This window comes from Neofelis nebulosa, chromosome 2 (assembly GCF_028018385.1).
Source record: "Neofelis nebulosa isolate mNeoNeb1 chromosome 2, mNeoNeb1.pri, whole genome shotgun sequence".
Classification (NCBI taxonomy): domain Eukaryota; kingdom Metazoa; phylum Chordata; class Mammalia; order Carnivora; family Felidae; genus Neofelis; species Neofelis nebulosa.
This window is the reverse complement of record NC_080783.1, coordinates 168,420,518-168,436,295: the sequence shown is the minus strand read 5'-3', so window position 1 is coordinate 168,436,295 and position 15,778 is coordinate 168,420,518. Positions and strand designations below refer to the sequence as shown.

At 39.0% G+C, this 15,778-nt stretch overlaps 1 protein-coding gene across 5 annotated transcripts in view; it reads left to right on the top strand.

The window, feature by feature from the left end:
* The window catches only part of AK4 (adenylate kinase 4), a 74,523-nt gene that overhangs the window by 32,486 nt on the left and 26,259 nt on the right, over positions 1-15,778 (top strand). For 4 of the 5 annotated variants that reach the window (XM_058717113.1, XM_058717114.1, XM_058717117.1 and 1 more), the window contains one exon: positions 8,490-8,609. The exons of the other annotated variant lie outside the window; for it this stretch is intronic. In XM_058717113.1, coding sequence (XP_058573096.1) covers positions 8,490-8,609 — 120 coding nt within the window. The remainder of the gene's footprint in view (positions 1-8,489; positions 8,610-15,778) is intronic. 5 annotated transcript variants of the gene reach the window in all.

Genomic DNA, 15,778 nt, shown 5'->3' with positions numbered 1-15,778 from the left:
CAGAAAGTATGTATGTATGTATTTATGTATTTATTTTTAATGCTTATTTTTGAGAGAGAGAGAGCACAAACAGGGGAGGGGCAGAGAGAGAGAGGGAGAAGAGAATCTGAAGCAGGCTCCACACTGTCAGTGCAAAGCCCAACGTGGGTCTCGAAACCGTGAACCTGAGCTGAACTCTGACACTCAACCAGCTGAGCCACCCAGGCGCCCTCACAGAGTATTTAAACTACAAAACCCACCATACCATGTTCTCTAGTTATCCCCTCCCTGAATAGGGAACCATTTACTTCCTGTTTCATGACACTATCTGTTTTTCCCATGTTGAGTTGATTTCTGTTTGGAGGTCATTCAGTCTCTGGAATGTTTTAGCTGGCTGTCCTGAGTATTTAGGGTCCTGTTGAATGGATTTTGTACTACCTAAATATGCATGTGTGTGTTCTCATGGATTTTCTAAAGAAATGTCATTTGCTTAATTGGCTCTCCTAGTTATTCAGAAAAAAATATTTTCTTATTAACCAGACTTAAGACAATTCATTATAAATCTAACATCCTCCCCATTGAGCAGCTGACAATGTTTTGTTATATTTACCGCCCTGAATACAATAATCTGTGTCACTCTGTTAATGTGACAGTGGTAAATTTTAATTTTTTTAAATGTTTATTTATTTTAGAGAGAGAGAGAGAGTGCGAGTGCGTGCCAGGGAGGGGCAGAAAGAGGGAGACAGAGAATTCAAAGCAGGCTCTGTGCTGTGGTTCTGTGCTCACAGCACAGAGCCCCATGTGGGGCCCGAATTCAGGAACGCTATCATCATGACCTTAGCTGAAATCAAGAGCCTTTTAACGGACTGAGCCACCCAAGCACCCCTGAAAGTGGTCAATTTTAATGTGAAAGAAATGAGGCCAATAAAAATATCTTTTCTGTATCTTGGAAGTATAAATTTTAGATAGATGACCAAGTTAATAGGTAGTCTTAAGTTGTATATTATCTTAAAATTTTAAGTTTTGTATTTCTTAAATACACAACTTAATAGGTAGTCTTAAATTCTGACAATTTGTATATTACCTGATCTAGTTGGGAATGGAAAATATATATTTTTCAAGGTTACTAAGATTATATCTTATTTTAATTTACATTTAGCAATTGAATGAAATAGGTTAAGCTGCATTGCCACAATATTTATATTGTAAAATAGGTGGAATATTGATTTTTTATAATGTATTTAATATTGAAAATGATAATATATATCTATAGACATACTCACATAATTTTGTAATATATTACCATTTTGTAATCTGACACTTTCTCTTTTCCTTTCTGAGGAAAGTTTTTTCAAATGTGGTCTTAATCACTCGTGTTCTGTTCAGTCTTCTAAACACATGATGGATTTTCTTTTTGGTTGTTATGAAGCTTAAAAAATGCAGAACTGTTGGCCTGTTTTTGGCACTCTAAATTTATTGTTTATTTTTGAAAACTTCCTGGTGGTTTATGACTTACTCATGTGTGCGCGCATGTGCACATATGCGCATCTATATATACACTGAGAATTCAGAAGCTGCGTAAGACTGTGTGTGTCCACAGCCTTTCTTTGGAATACTACTTGACAAATTGGAGCTGGTATGTGTGTTATCTATTTAATGATACTACTTTCAAGCAAGCTGACAAAGGCAGATGAAGGTCCCGGTTTTCTGAATGGGCCTCTGTCTTTATCAACATCTTATCTCCATTTGTTGTTGTAGTGAGATCTTCATTCAGATGCAGATACACTGTTTTGTTCTGGCTTTTAAACTTTCCAGGTTTTCATTTGGGTGGGGATTGAGGTGTGGGGGGGTAGAAGTTTGATTTTGTATCAGATTAGATGGATGTGTTGTCTGTCCTGCTCCAGAGAAGATCCAAGACTGCCAGTAGTTGGGAAAGTATGTTGAACTTAGATCTTTCTCTTACTTAGTAAATTAGATTAAAATGATTCTGGAAGTCTTCCACAGGGTTATTTTAAACTTGGAATTGCACAGTCTATGTTGAGTTGACTCAAGGTGATGTAGGCAGGCTGGGCCTGAGGATCCAGAGGGGATCCTGCAGGAGTGACCAAGAGGGTCCTTGGTTGGCTTCGCGCAGGATAGAAATCAAATGCAAGCTGGTAGGAAGTGAGAGCAGAGTTTATTGAAGATACAGAGAGAGCAGATACAGACGGAGCTTCTGGGAGATTCGGAAAGGAAAAGCAGAATGAGTCTCATCTTTGCTTGGTGTGAGAAGTGAGATGATTCATTTTCAAAAATACCAAATAAAAGCTGTGTTGTCTAGTTAACAATAGGTTTACAATCTATTGGAAATATGTACGAACCCCTTTCCCACTGCACAATGGAGTCCCCAAACCCGTAGACACTTCACTTCCTGGTTCTTCTTCCCCTCTCCATTTGGTGGGCTTATTTTTTGCGGGCTTTGCAATGAGTATGTGCCAAAGAACTCAAGTCTCTGCATCACCTCAAGAGATGTCCATTTGTTCCAGTCAGACTACTTTTCGGCCTCACATGGGCATCGGTGACTTCTGGGTAAGACTGTAACGTAGTACTCAGCCAGTGAGGAATCAGGGGAGGGACTTTGCTCTAGGAGATAAATGCCTGCTGTAACCGGACACCAGCTCTTGCAAAAAACGTTGATCAAAGCCTAGCTTCTCTGTGCTCCAGTCTTCACGTCCCTCATTTGATTGGGGCAGTGGGCTTATTTCTCACACTTGGGGTCTGGGCTTTTTGTTGAGGATGGTGGTCTTGTGTCCCTGTCCTCAGACATCCAGGAACCGGTCAGAGCTGGGAGTGCTCAGGTGTCCTTCATAAGTCACTTATGCCCAGGAGTCTTGCTGTCAAGGTGTGTAGAGTCAGTGGTCTTGGAAAACCTTCATGACAACCCCACCTAATCACTCCTTAGATGTTATCTATTGTGCTGGAAGACTTCAAAGAAATCATTAAGTCCTTGACCTTTACAAGCAGGACATAATAAGGCATGTGTAAGGCAGGGGTGCAGGTCCTGAGAAGAATAGAGGTAGCAAAAAGCAGTCCTTTATGGGGTCCCTTCAGTCTCCATGTCTCAAAGGTATTCTCTCAAGGGGCAGAATGTCTTCTAAGGTTGCTTCTGCTTTAGTGCAGTCTATTGTCTCCTGCTTGGATTATTGTCACAGGCTCTTTGGCTTTCACCACACCAACCCAATCTAGAGGTCACAGTGTGGTGGGCACGTGACCTGTGTACTCACACAAGGATTTGCACTTAGTTTAATGCTTTGCTGTTGCCATTTAGAGATTTCTAATTTTTGAACAGGAAGTCTCCATATTTTCATTTGCACTGGGTCCTGTAAATGCTGGTCTTGGCTGTGGGAATGGCATGTCTAAACCTACATGTTAAAAAAAAAAATATTTCCCACCTGTCTAGCTGCATCTCTCATGATGCTTTTCTCTGTACTTGAAGTTCCTCCAGGTATGCCAAGCAGCCCCCTGCTTGGTGGCATTATTGGCTCATGGTGTTTCTTTCTCCTCATTTTCCCTATTCAACCTTGTTCATCGCTATACATGGTTTAAAATACTGATGAAATAAGACTGAGCTGTGAAACCTGACATGGCCATCTCAACTAGTACTGATCATACTTTGTCTCATATCTCCCTTGAAAAAGTTGGCACATGGCAAGGTTGAGCTGTATTTGATCTTAGGATCATGGTTCTGTAATAGATATACAGAAAGATCAGATTGATTTTTGCCGGGGGTGGGGGGAAATTATCTATCATCCTTAGGTATTCCTTCATTCATTCATGCAACAAATTGTTATGGAGTTATCTCATACATGCCAAGCTATATTCTAAGTACTGAGGGTATGGCATTGAACAAAGTACCTCAGTTTTTCTGAATGAATTAATAATATTCTTGTTGGGGGAGGTAAAAAGTGAATTGATAAATAGATCAATATATAATATGTAAGATCTGGGGTTGTAGAAGACAATGCAAAGCAAGATGAGAGACTAGAGGGTGATAGGGATGTGTGTCTGTCCTTGTGCTATTTATATGGGGTGGAAGGCCTGTTTGAGGTAAGACTTACCAGAGATCTGAGTGAAGTGGGGGCTTGATCCATGTGAAATTCTTGGGGAGAGAGTGTTCTTGGCAGAGGGAGCAACAAATGAAAAGTTCTTAAAGTGAGCACATGAATGTGATTGTCAGAAAACTACAGGGAAGCTGGTGTGGCTGGAGTAGAGTGGACAATGGAGAGGAAGTAGGAGATGGCTTCAGGGAAGGAGGGCCTGATTACACAGGGCCTTGTAAACCAAGGTGAGGGCTTTGGCTTATACTCTGAGTGAGATGGAAAGGTCCTGGAGGATTGCAGTTGGCTTGCATTTTCAAAGGTTCACTTTCCTATCATTTATGCAAAGGAGCCATCTCAGATGCTACTGAGAAGTGAAGCAAGCTAAGAGTTGAGAATTGGCTGTTCAAGTAATGTAATGATTTGTTTGGTTGACTAGTGTGCAGAAGACCCCAGAAGCAATTTGTTGATTTTGTGGCAGGTCACAGATTGCTATGAGTAAAGGACCCACTTTGATCTTATCTCAGAGATTCTTTATCAGTGTGATTCTTTGGCCAGTTATCTCTTTTTCACTATGTAAAGATTTGTGCAGTGGTCTTGGAGTATAACTCATTGCTTTTTTTTTTTTTTTTTAAGTTTATATATTTTGAGAGAGAGAGAGAGAGAGAGCAGGGGAGGAACAGAGAGAGGGAGAGAGATCGGACCCCAAGCAGACTCTGTACTGGCAGCGCAGAGCCCGACATGGGGCTTGAACTCATGAACTGTGAGATCATGACCTGAGCTGAAATCAAGAGGCAGATGCTTAACTGACTGAGCCACCCAGGCGCCCCAAATATATTTAAAATTTTTTTAATGTATATTTTATTTTTGAGAGAGAGAGAGAGACAGAGCACGAGTGAGGGAGGGGCAGAGAAAGAGGGAGGCAGAGGATTCGAAGCAGGCTCCAGGCTCTGAGCTGTCAGCATAGAGCCTGATGCGGGGCTCGAACTCACGAACCGCAAGATCATGACCTGGGCCTAAGCCAGCACTTAACCGACTGAGCCACTCAGGCACCTCATTGCTTCATTCTTTCAGCTCTGCTTTTTACTAATCTGTGGCCTCCGCTTAACCACCAGGGCCATCTGGGGCCATGGTTGTGATTTCTTTCCTCACAGTGTCATTGCTTGCTCTGCAGCCATCTTCACAACAGTTACTGTTGCACTTTTATGTTTTGATCATTTGGCTTGGATATGACAGACGCTGTGGAAATGTAATGGCAGGAACTTCATGTTCAATTAGATATAAAGAATGGGGGAAGTCAAGAAAATCAAGACAACTGGTGTTTACTCTTACATGACATCTGAGGAGAGTAATGTTATAAATACCAGGGCAAGAGCATGTGGGAGGGGAAGGTATGATTTTGGCCATGATAAGTTTGAGGTATTAGAGGGGGTACATATTGCACCATCTAGCAAATATTTAAAGGCCTCAGGGGCATCATCTGGCTACTGTTCTGCATTAAACTCCTGAGTCCAAAAGTATCCCAATACCATAAATCCTCACCCAAAAGGACCTTAAACATTAAGTAGCCCAATCCCCAACCAGTTTTCCGAATCTGTCTATAATATCCTGTCTTAGGCAGTCTTTGAATCTCTATTCAGACATTCCTTAGGCCATTTTTTCTCTACCCATTTGTAATTCCCATAACGAGTCCTAATTGTAAGCCCTGGGGATTAAGTAAAATAATGCCCTTTCCATGTGTCAAGTATCAGGATATGGGCAAATTGTTTTCATGCCCTTCTCTGGATCTTCTCTTTTCCAAATGAAATGTTTCCTATGCTTTCACTGTCTCCTCATGGGATATTTGGAGACAATTCATGTCTTGGTCTGTTATCTTGGAAGATGTCTATATATATATATATATTTTTGTTTGTTTAAATCTGTCTTAATGTTTGGCAGATGGGACTAAGAACAGGGCTCTGGCACTGGGTATTGTATGGAAACCAATTTGACAATAAATTTCATATTAAAAAAAATAAAAAGGAAGCTGGCATTAAAAAAAAAAAAAAAAAGAACAGGGCTCTGCGGTTGGCCTGACCATTGCAGAGTAGGACAGCACCAATCTCGTCAGTTACTCCAAGCGTACCATCCGACAGTGATTTTCCTGATATAAAACATACATCGTATACAGGTATTACCAAGAGAACAGAAAGCATATGTTCGCCCAAAAACCTGTATGTGAACATTCCTTGTAGTGTTACTCATATTAGCCAAAAAGTAGAAACAATGCAAATGCGTATTAACTGATGCATATAAACAAAATATGGTACACCCATACAGTGAATGATCAACCATGGAAATGGATGAAGTACCACTTGAAAACATTATGCTAAATGAAAGAAACCAGACACAAAATACCACATATTGTATGATTCCATTTATATGAAATGTGCACGATAGGCAAATCTGTAAAGACAGAAAGTAGATCAATAGTTGCCAGGGGCTAGACAGAGGGAGGAGGGAATGGGGAGCGATTGCTAATGGGAACAGCGTTTCTTTCTGAAGTGATAAAAATGTTCTGAAATTAGGTAGTGGTGATGGCTTCACAGCATTGAGAATGTATTAAAAATTACTGAGTTGTACACTTTAAAGTGGTGAATGTTAATGGTGTGTGAATTGTATCTTAGTAAAGCTGTCATAAATATGGGTATTACTTCCTATCTGAAGGTGAGGATCTTATGAGGATTAAATGAAATAACACATACAAAGTACTTAAAGCACAGTGCCTGGTATAATATGTTTCTTAATATGTTAACATAGTATGTTACTTTATTAGTGATTAATATTGTTGCTCTTCATGAAAATAACACTGCTTAAACATTGGTAGGTAAGCTGCAACTTTTATTCACTGCTCCCTTTGTGCATTATTACCTGTTACCTAGTATAGAGTTAATAAATACTTTGTGAATGAATCTGTTTTTGTTCATATGCATGTTTAGCCACATTTGCCAAAGTGGTTGTCTTTTGCTGTTGTTCTTTGCAGCATGTTACTGAATCAGCATCATTGGATCTAACTTTGAGCTTGTAGTAGTAGCAATCAGAGCCAATAGTTTGAGCCAGTAGTAGTAATCAGAGTGATATGAATCTCTTGACAGTGCATATTTCAGAGTTGGAGTTAGGAGTTTTGACTCAGTTTGGGGAAGGAAAGGTTCTACCTTGAATTCAAGTGAAGGTAGGGACAAAGTGATTCTTGAGCTTTTTTGCAGTAACATAATTCTGCTTTATGTTTTTATAAGAACATAATTGGCCTTTCTTAAAGTCAACATCAAATATAGGCAATATGCTAGATAACAGTGCAGTGAGTATCTTCTTGGGGACACTGGTGGTTGAAATTGTATCAGTCACTTGAAATGTAAATTAATATTTATTATAAAGGCATAAAATATGGTCCTATTTAATAACCATTGTGAATGTAGCCAACTGAATAAAAACAATAAAGTTCGAATAAATAAATAAATAAAAGAGTATAATTGGCCTGTCAAAAATGTGGTTCTTAATGGTTTATTATCAGTTCTCTGAAGAGTAGAGGACTTAATCTTGGTTTAAAAAAAAATCCGTTCCTAGAAACTTAACAGATTTAAACTGATAATTTGTTCCACTGAACCTAACCCACAATTTCCACATATAAGAAATTATTTTAAAATAAGATAGAAACATTTTTTCTCTGAAAAAAATTTTTTTTTGAAAAATTCACATCCTTTTATATATGTTAACTAACTTGGATGTAAATTCAAAAAAAAATAATAATAAAAATAAATTCACATCTTTTTATAAAGTTGGCATTCTAATAACACTGAGTTGCTTCTACAACTGTATCAGCAAGGTGCCATCTACTTATTCTGAGGTTCATGAAGAGAAGTTTTTGTTTGTATTATCCAGCATTCTTTCTAAGACCAGTGGAAATGTTTTCCTTTGGTCTCTAAGGAATGGTTGTGCTTCTCAGCTTCTTTCAGCCTTCTGCATCCCATGAACCATATAGTTGATCACATTTCCTGGCTGTCGTAAACCGTTGGGGGGCTCAGTGTCCACTTCGCGGCTCTCACCTCTGGGAAGTTCCAGGACTTCTGTCCTGGCCTTTCACAAACCACCCCTTCCTCTGGACTCCCAACTTTTGTTTCTTACTTTTATCTTCTCTTCTAATTTATAGAAATACTCTTTTATTTTTATTTCTGTTTGTGTATATCTTATTTATCTTCAAAAGCTGCTTTTATAATTCTTTGGGAGACAAGGCTACCATTGTTGAAACCAGTATTCTAAAAATTACCCCCAAAACATCTACCTATAACTTTCCCCTCATACCAATAGGGAGGAATGGAAGAGAAGGCAAAAGGAGTTTGTAAGCTTTTCTTTTTTTGAAGCTTTTTTGAGTGTCTCTTTTTCCTGTTTTTTTAATAGAAGTTGGTGATATGGCAAAGCAGTACATAGAGAAAGGTCTTTTGGTTCCAGATCATGTGATCACACGCCTAATGATGTCGGAGTTGGAGAATAGGCGCGGCCAGCACTGGCTACTAGATGGTGAGTTGAACCTGTGGGTAAGCTGGATTTCTGTGACTAGTTGGTTGTGCACACTCCCTTAATTTCTGACCCACTGCAAAATACTTTTTCTTCCAAGCTTTCAGTCATTTATTTAGGCATATTCCAATTTGGCAAAATGATAGAAACTCACTGTGATAAAGCCTTTTCATTTCTGTCTCCAGACTACCATCCCTCGAGCTATTGACTTGAAGCAAACCTTTACTGAATTCCCTTTACTGTTACAGTTTCGATGGTGCTCCTTGTTTCCATGACTAAGTTGTCATAGGTATGACGCATCTTAAACCAGAGGTTCTTTCATTTATAATAGGCCACACAAATTAACACCATGAGTTACCATTTTTCATCTGTCAGGTTAACAAAGATAGAAAATCTGAAGATCTTTTATTGAGTGTAAAGGAAATAAATATTATTGAGAGTATAAAACAGGCAACCATTGGAGGACAGTTTAGCCATCTTTATACTTTTTTTTTTAAGTTTATTTTTATTTATTTTGAAAGGGAAAGAGAGAGCATGTACATGTGAGAGCATGGGGGAGAGCAGGAGGGACAGAGAGAGAGAGAGAGAGAGGGAGAGAGAATGAATCCCAAGTAGGCTCTAAGCTGTCAGCACAGAGCCCAACGCAGGGCTCAGTCTCAGGAACTGTGAGATCATGACCTGAGCCGAGACCAAGATTTGGACACGTAACTGACTGAGTTGTCCAGGCGCCCCAGCATTCTTTATATTTCCTGACTCAGCAGTTCTCTGCCGGATTTCTTCCTAAAGAAAGGTTGTCAAGGTTGTCTGTTCTCATCATTATTTGTAAGTAGCAAGACACTGATAACGACAAGTATCTATCATAGGGATGCCTTAAAAATTAGTATGTCTGTTAACCGAATAATGTGTACCTATGTGTTGGCATGGATAGATCTCTAAGATGCACTGCCGAGTGAAAACAGCTAGCTGCAGTAGAGTCTATCTCATATACTATTATTTATGTAAACATGGAAGGATGCTGTGGTATTTATTACTCTCTCCATGTAGAAATACATGCATAAGCTCTCTTTGAAAGGATATTAAAAAGACTGATATAGTCTTTGATACTGTTTGATTTTTTTTTTTTTTGAGTATGTATTTAAGTAAAACCTGGACCTTATTTAAGACCTCTATTAGAGGCTCCTAAACTTTTTAGGCAAATGGGCTCTTTGATGACAACTATGATATTTCTCCTAGGAAATGCCTGCAGATGCTTACACACAACATATTATACAATTCTCCATGAAGCTGAAATTCAGAATCTTCTACTTTAAATTTTAAGAAAAACAATGGACTGGGTGGATTATTTCTTATTCTTGAATAGCAAGATTCCTGGGTACAATAAAAATAGAAACTTGATGAGCATGCTACTTTCTAGGACCACAGAATGGCAGAGAATGAGATTTCTCTATGAGGAACTTGTTTCCATTGCAGAGCGGTTTTTAGTTCACACAAGGCACTCAATCCCATATTAATTTTGTGAAACTGAAGCTTCAGGAAGTTGTGACAGTTGAAACCTTGATGTTTGCCAGCCACAGAGAAGCCAGATGAATTGCCTACATTTAAACTATGAGATTGGCTATATTTCTCCTAAAGTCTGGAACCATGAGTCTCCAAAATGACTAGTATGGTGCGGTCTTTATTGTCTATCAGTGTTTCTCAAAGTGTGTAGTGTGCAGTGTTAGTAATTGCTAGACAAGAAAGCAGATGTGTCAAGTTAAATATTAAAAATTGCTAGCATTTATTGAGTAATTATTGTGTGCAAGCATTGTTTGGAACACCTGATATTTTTTCATTCAATCCCTACAATACTGTAAGAAGTAGATACTGTTATTCCCATTTAATAGATTAGAAGACTGAGGCAAAGTAGGGTTTAGCTAACTGCTCAAAGGTAGTAAGTGCCAAAGTTAAACACGTTTTCTTTACTTTAGGACTTCATTGAAACTTTAATATAATGCAATTTAACTCTTCACAGAAGGAGACATCATGAGGCATTTTCTGAATTTATTTGATTTTAGAATCCCCCACCTCATTCCCAACACTCACCAAGAACCTACAGGGTTTGTTCTGTGGAGCATTCATTGTGAACTACTATTTAACATATATTCCTCACTTTGTAGGTTTTCCGAACAGTTGACTATAAAGTAGATCATGTCTTTCTAGACTTTGGATTTAAAAATTTGGAACTCTGTTCTCATGGGACTAGAGGGAACTGGTGGATTGAATTTAAAACTTTTGCTGAGAGAAAGGCTATAATGGCCTACAAAAGGCATCCTCTTATTCATTGGGCAATAACGAATAAAGCTCCTCTTGTGTGTCAGAAATTACTAGGTGCTGTTGATAAGATGCTAAGACACTGTCCCTATCACAGTAGGGGAATCAGTAAAATAGTTACTGATAGCAGAATAGAAGCATATATATGTGGTACCGCGCAGACACAGAGAAGAAAATTATGTTCTGGTAGTGAGAGGAGGTACTGGAACAGCGTTATGGAAAAAGAGATAAATAGAGGTTCCACAGGTTGATGAATGGGGGTTGGAAGGCAGATGTTCTCTACAGAAGGGCATGTGAACTAGGTAAGAAAAGGATGACATAGCTTAGTATTTTCCTGGGCCTGCAAGCAGAGGCAGGCAGGGGAAATCCTGGAGTGGATGGTGTTTGATTCAGTACAAAGATGGTGGAACCAGAAATTGTTTGCTCCTGGGACCATTGAAAAGTTAATTAGGGCCATAACATGATCAGATTTGTGTCTCAGAAAGACTGTTCTGTTAGCAGAGGAGAGAGTAGGTGGTGGGGCAGGGACGAGGTGGAGGCTAGAAGCCAGATACAAGACTGTTGTAATATTTGGACCATGGGATGTTGAAAGCCTGAATTTGGGCAATGGTGTAGGATGGAAAAGAGGCACCATCCAGGAGAGAATGGATTGAGGGGGAAAAATTGACAGGAGTTATGAGTGAGGTTAGCTACTACAGCCCTGTGGTTTTCTTTTTTTTCCTTCCCTCCCTCCCTCCCTCCCTCCCTCCCTTCCTTCCTTTCTTCCTTCCTTCCTTCCTTCCCTTACCTTGCCTTTCTTTTTTTTTTCTTTTTTCTTCTCTTCTCTTCTCTCTTCCTTTCCTTTCCTTCCCTTTTCTTTTCTTTTCTTTTCTTTTCTTTTCTTTTCTTTTCTTTTCTTTTCTTTTCTTTTCTTTTCTTTTCTCTCTTCTCATCTGGTCTCGTCTCGTCTGGTCTCGTCTAGTCTCGTCTCTTCTCTCTTTTGTCTTCATACAGGGCTTGGATTCAAGAAGAGTGTAGGATCAAGACCTGAGCTGAGATCAGGAGCCAAACTCACTTAACCAGCTGAGCCACCCAGGCACCCCTGGAGTTTTCTTTTCTTTTTTAGAGATTTTAATTTTTCAAGTAATCTCTATACCCAATGTGGGGCTCCAATTCACAACTTGAGATATAGAGTCCACATGTTCTACTGACTGAGCCAGCCAGGTGCCTCCTGGCTTTTATTGCTCACGGAGGTTTGCACTTTTTGTTTCTTGACTGTCATTGCCTCCTTTGCACTTCTCTAGGCCATTTTAATTTCTCCAGGCGTGACACATTGACTCACAAAATGTAGTCCTCCACAGTGTGTAGGTGTTTGCCATGATGGGTAAACTTTGACTTTGCCACCACCTGACTATAATTTCTCTGGTTTAAATTCTTTAATGGTAAAGCTTGTCACCTTGCAAAGCAAACTTCTGTAGTTTTAGTGTAAACTTTGTTTTAAAAAAGGATTGTCTATATTAAACTCCTTTGGAAAGGTGGTTAGTGTAATAACCACTAACCCCAGTTAGGTACCAGACTGCCCGTTTGAATCCCAGCTCTGCCATTTACTGACAGTCTGTGACCTTGGGCAAATTGTTTTACCTCTTTGGGCATTTTATTCCTCATGGAAAACAGGGATTAGGAAAGGGTTTGTAAGGATGAAGTGAATATATGTAATGTTCTTAAAAGAATGCTTGCCATATAATAAGTGCTATATAGATATGCTATTATTATCTGTCCTAAGTGATATACAGGTCCTGAATGTTTTGTTTTTGTTTTTGTTTTTTTGGTGACTACATGAAGTGTTAAGTACAGGAATAATTTAAAAAATATTTAGCCATGTGAAATTGAAGGTCAGTTTTAGTTATGGAATGCTTCTGTGTTTTGCTTTTGCCATAACTATTCCTCTCAGGGAGAATAACTAAAGTTCTTTTACATCACAGGCCTGTTTTTAGTGAAGTGCGTCAGTATCATGGCTGATTTAGTTTGTATCTTTCTCCTTGAAGACCCATCTGGTCACTTTTTCAGTTGTGATTTTCCTTTAAAGCTCTGGAATAAATCCATTTGGCAAAGTGAGGAGTGTTAAGAATGCCTCATTCTGTGTTCAGCCTTAAACTCCTTATGTTACAGGGCACATGCTCTGTGGAGGACGTGCCTGTTGAGTGTGCTAAAGGTGATTGAATGTGCAAAGGTCGAGAAAAGAATTCTGGATGACAGATGACTCATCATCTTGGTCCATATGTCTGTAGAGAGGCATCTGCAAATGGTGGGGGCATCTGCAAGTAGAGTGGACGCAAGCCAAGGGAAGGCCAGGAGGGGTTGGTGGATGGGGTGCCTGAGTGCTGTGTGGTTTGGTCAGCTATGTCCTTGCTAAAGATAGTTCAGCTCTACCTTACCTTTGCAGTTTTCTCTCCAGCTGAGTAAGAAACTGTTTTATGTGTTAATACTTGTATACATTTGTGGGGGCTTTTCTCCTTTTTTCTTTCTCTCCCTCTTTGTTTTATTTCCTTAGAAGTTGAATGTGTGAGAACAGTTTTAAAAAGTTTTCTTTAATATTTAAGACAAATATTCTACTAGAAGAATGGAATGTGCTGCAAGCTTTCTAATTTTGTTATAAAACCATGCATGTTTTTTTTTTTCCAGTTTCATATAAAGAAAGTATTTACTACTTATTAGGTGAAATAGCTAGAGAACAGTAACCATCTCTTTAAAACGAATATAAATTCTTCGCTTTTTAAAAATAGGGCTGGCAGCTGGGTGGGGCCGGTAGGGAGATGTGTTGGTAATAGGGGTTTTCATTTCTAAACTTGACTGCCAACCTGTGTATTTAAATAGTAGCCAACAAGTTCTCAAACTCCTTCCTAATTTATCTACAGGTAACAAGAAGTAACAGAATTGTCTACCATACGATTTTAGGTGAGGCATCAAAATATTTAAAATTGGTTGTCACAGTTTGGTTTCATAAAAAAATATTAAATTTTAGAATAATGAGTGGAATATAATTGAAGCCTTTCATTGGAATAAAGATCCCTTTGGAATGAGAGTTATCATTCAGTCTGTGGTTGTATGTTTCATTTGTGGTTCAGCGCAGTGTTGAATGCTAATCAACTAGGGCTTTCTGTAGATAATTCTGGAATTTTTTTTTTTTACCAGAAGTCAGAGTTGCTTGAATGTGTGCAGTGTTTGTGTGTGTTTGTTTGCCCTGAGAGTTAAATGATCTCAGATCTGCAGTATTTCCAAGGTACATACTTACTCAGAGCCCTTGGTAACCAAGTAAATGGTGGATGGTAGGAAACCAAACTACGTATGATAGCCATGTAGCCGTAATAGTCACCTCCAGAATAGAGCATCTGTAAAATTCTGTTTTTAAAACAAACTTGACATTTTTTATCATCTTCTTGGAAGAAGGAATTACACCTGCTTTTGATTATACTTTGTAACATCATTACTAAATATTCAGATATTCTTCAATGAAAGGATTTGTAGACATGTCATTAATTTCAGGTTGAATATTGTACTAGGGGAGAACACATGACTTCACCAGGGGAAGATGGGCAAAAATAGGAAATGGTATCTGTGTATACTTTAAATGAAACTTAAAAAATAAATCAATGAAACTAATCAATAATATTGGTCGAGTTACACAGGAAAAGACCATTACTCAGCAAGGTTAGGTTATGAAAAGTCATTTTGGTCACGCCTGACTTGAAATTTAGCACACTCTCATCTTGTGATATACCTTATCCAAAGAGTGGAGCCTGTTCAGACTTTATGTGTAGCTGTTGATTTCATTAAAGCTAGTGCAGCCTCTTTGTTAATGGTCCCAGGCGATTGTGCAAATTTCTTTCGGTTCTGAGTCTTCATAATTTTTCCTACAACTGAGTATTTATTGAGCACCAACTCTGTGCCAGGCACTGTCAAGACACCACAATAGAGCAACATACTAGGTGGGACCTGGCCTTCTTGGCATTTAGAATCTAGTGGTGATTCAGCTTTTGTGCTGCCCTAGGCAATGAGGATTGCCTTTGATTTCTGTGATTTAAATCTAACCTATAAGAACTTTGTTTTTATTCTATGACTTCCTACTTTCAGTGTCCTTGGTGTCTGTATGAGCTCAGAGGATCGGACTGAAAAACATGGTAAAATAAAGCCTTGGGTATCTTCTCTTGTTCATTTGATTGGATTCTCTCCTGAGACCCTGTTCCCATGTCCATTTCTGGTGGCTTTTTTCTTCTGCGTGATCTGACTGCTGTCTTGGGATGGGGAACAATTTTAATATGGCAGGCAACTCTGAGTTTGTTTATTCGCTCTGTGTTTCCAGAGATGACTAGATTTTAACAAGTAAGCATTAAGGGCCATATGGAAAACATATGTATACAGATATTTGAACACACCCTAGAAAAACTTGGTTCAGAGATCAAAACACAAATTGAGTTATACATTTTATGGTGCGTCTTGATGAGCTTGGCATTGGTCTGTCTGAGGAGGGAATAGCATATTTTCTGAGCTTAGTCCAGGAGGAGCAAATGCTGAATAAATAACTGCAGTCTAGGACCTTGGGAGCCCCAGTGGAGGGGGTGAAAGGTGAGAGGTAGCACCCAGGAGAAAGGAACTGACCCTATCTTAGGGGTGAGGGAGGCAGCTGTTAAATGGAAGGCTTCCTGGAAAAGGTGACAGCAAGAACTAAGTTTTGAAAGTGAGAATAAAAGCTTAATCTTCTAGGTGGAGGGATCACTATATGCAAAACAGCATGGTGTATTCTGGAAAGCACAGGTAATTGGATAATTCTAGAGCTGAAAATATGAGCATATGAGGTCAGAAAAGTGGGTGGGGGCAAAAGTTAA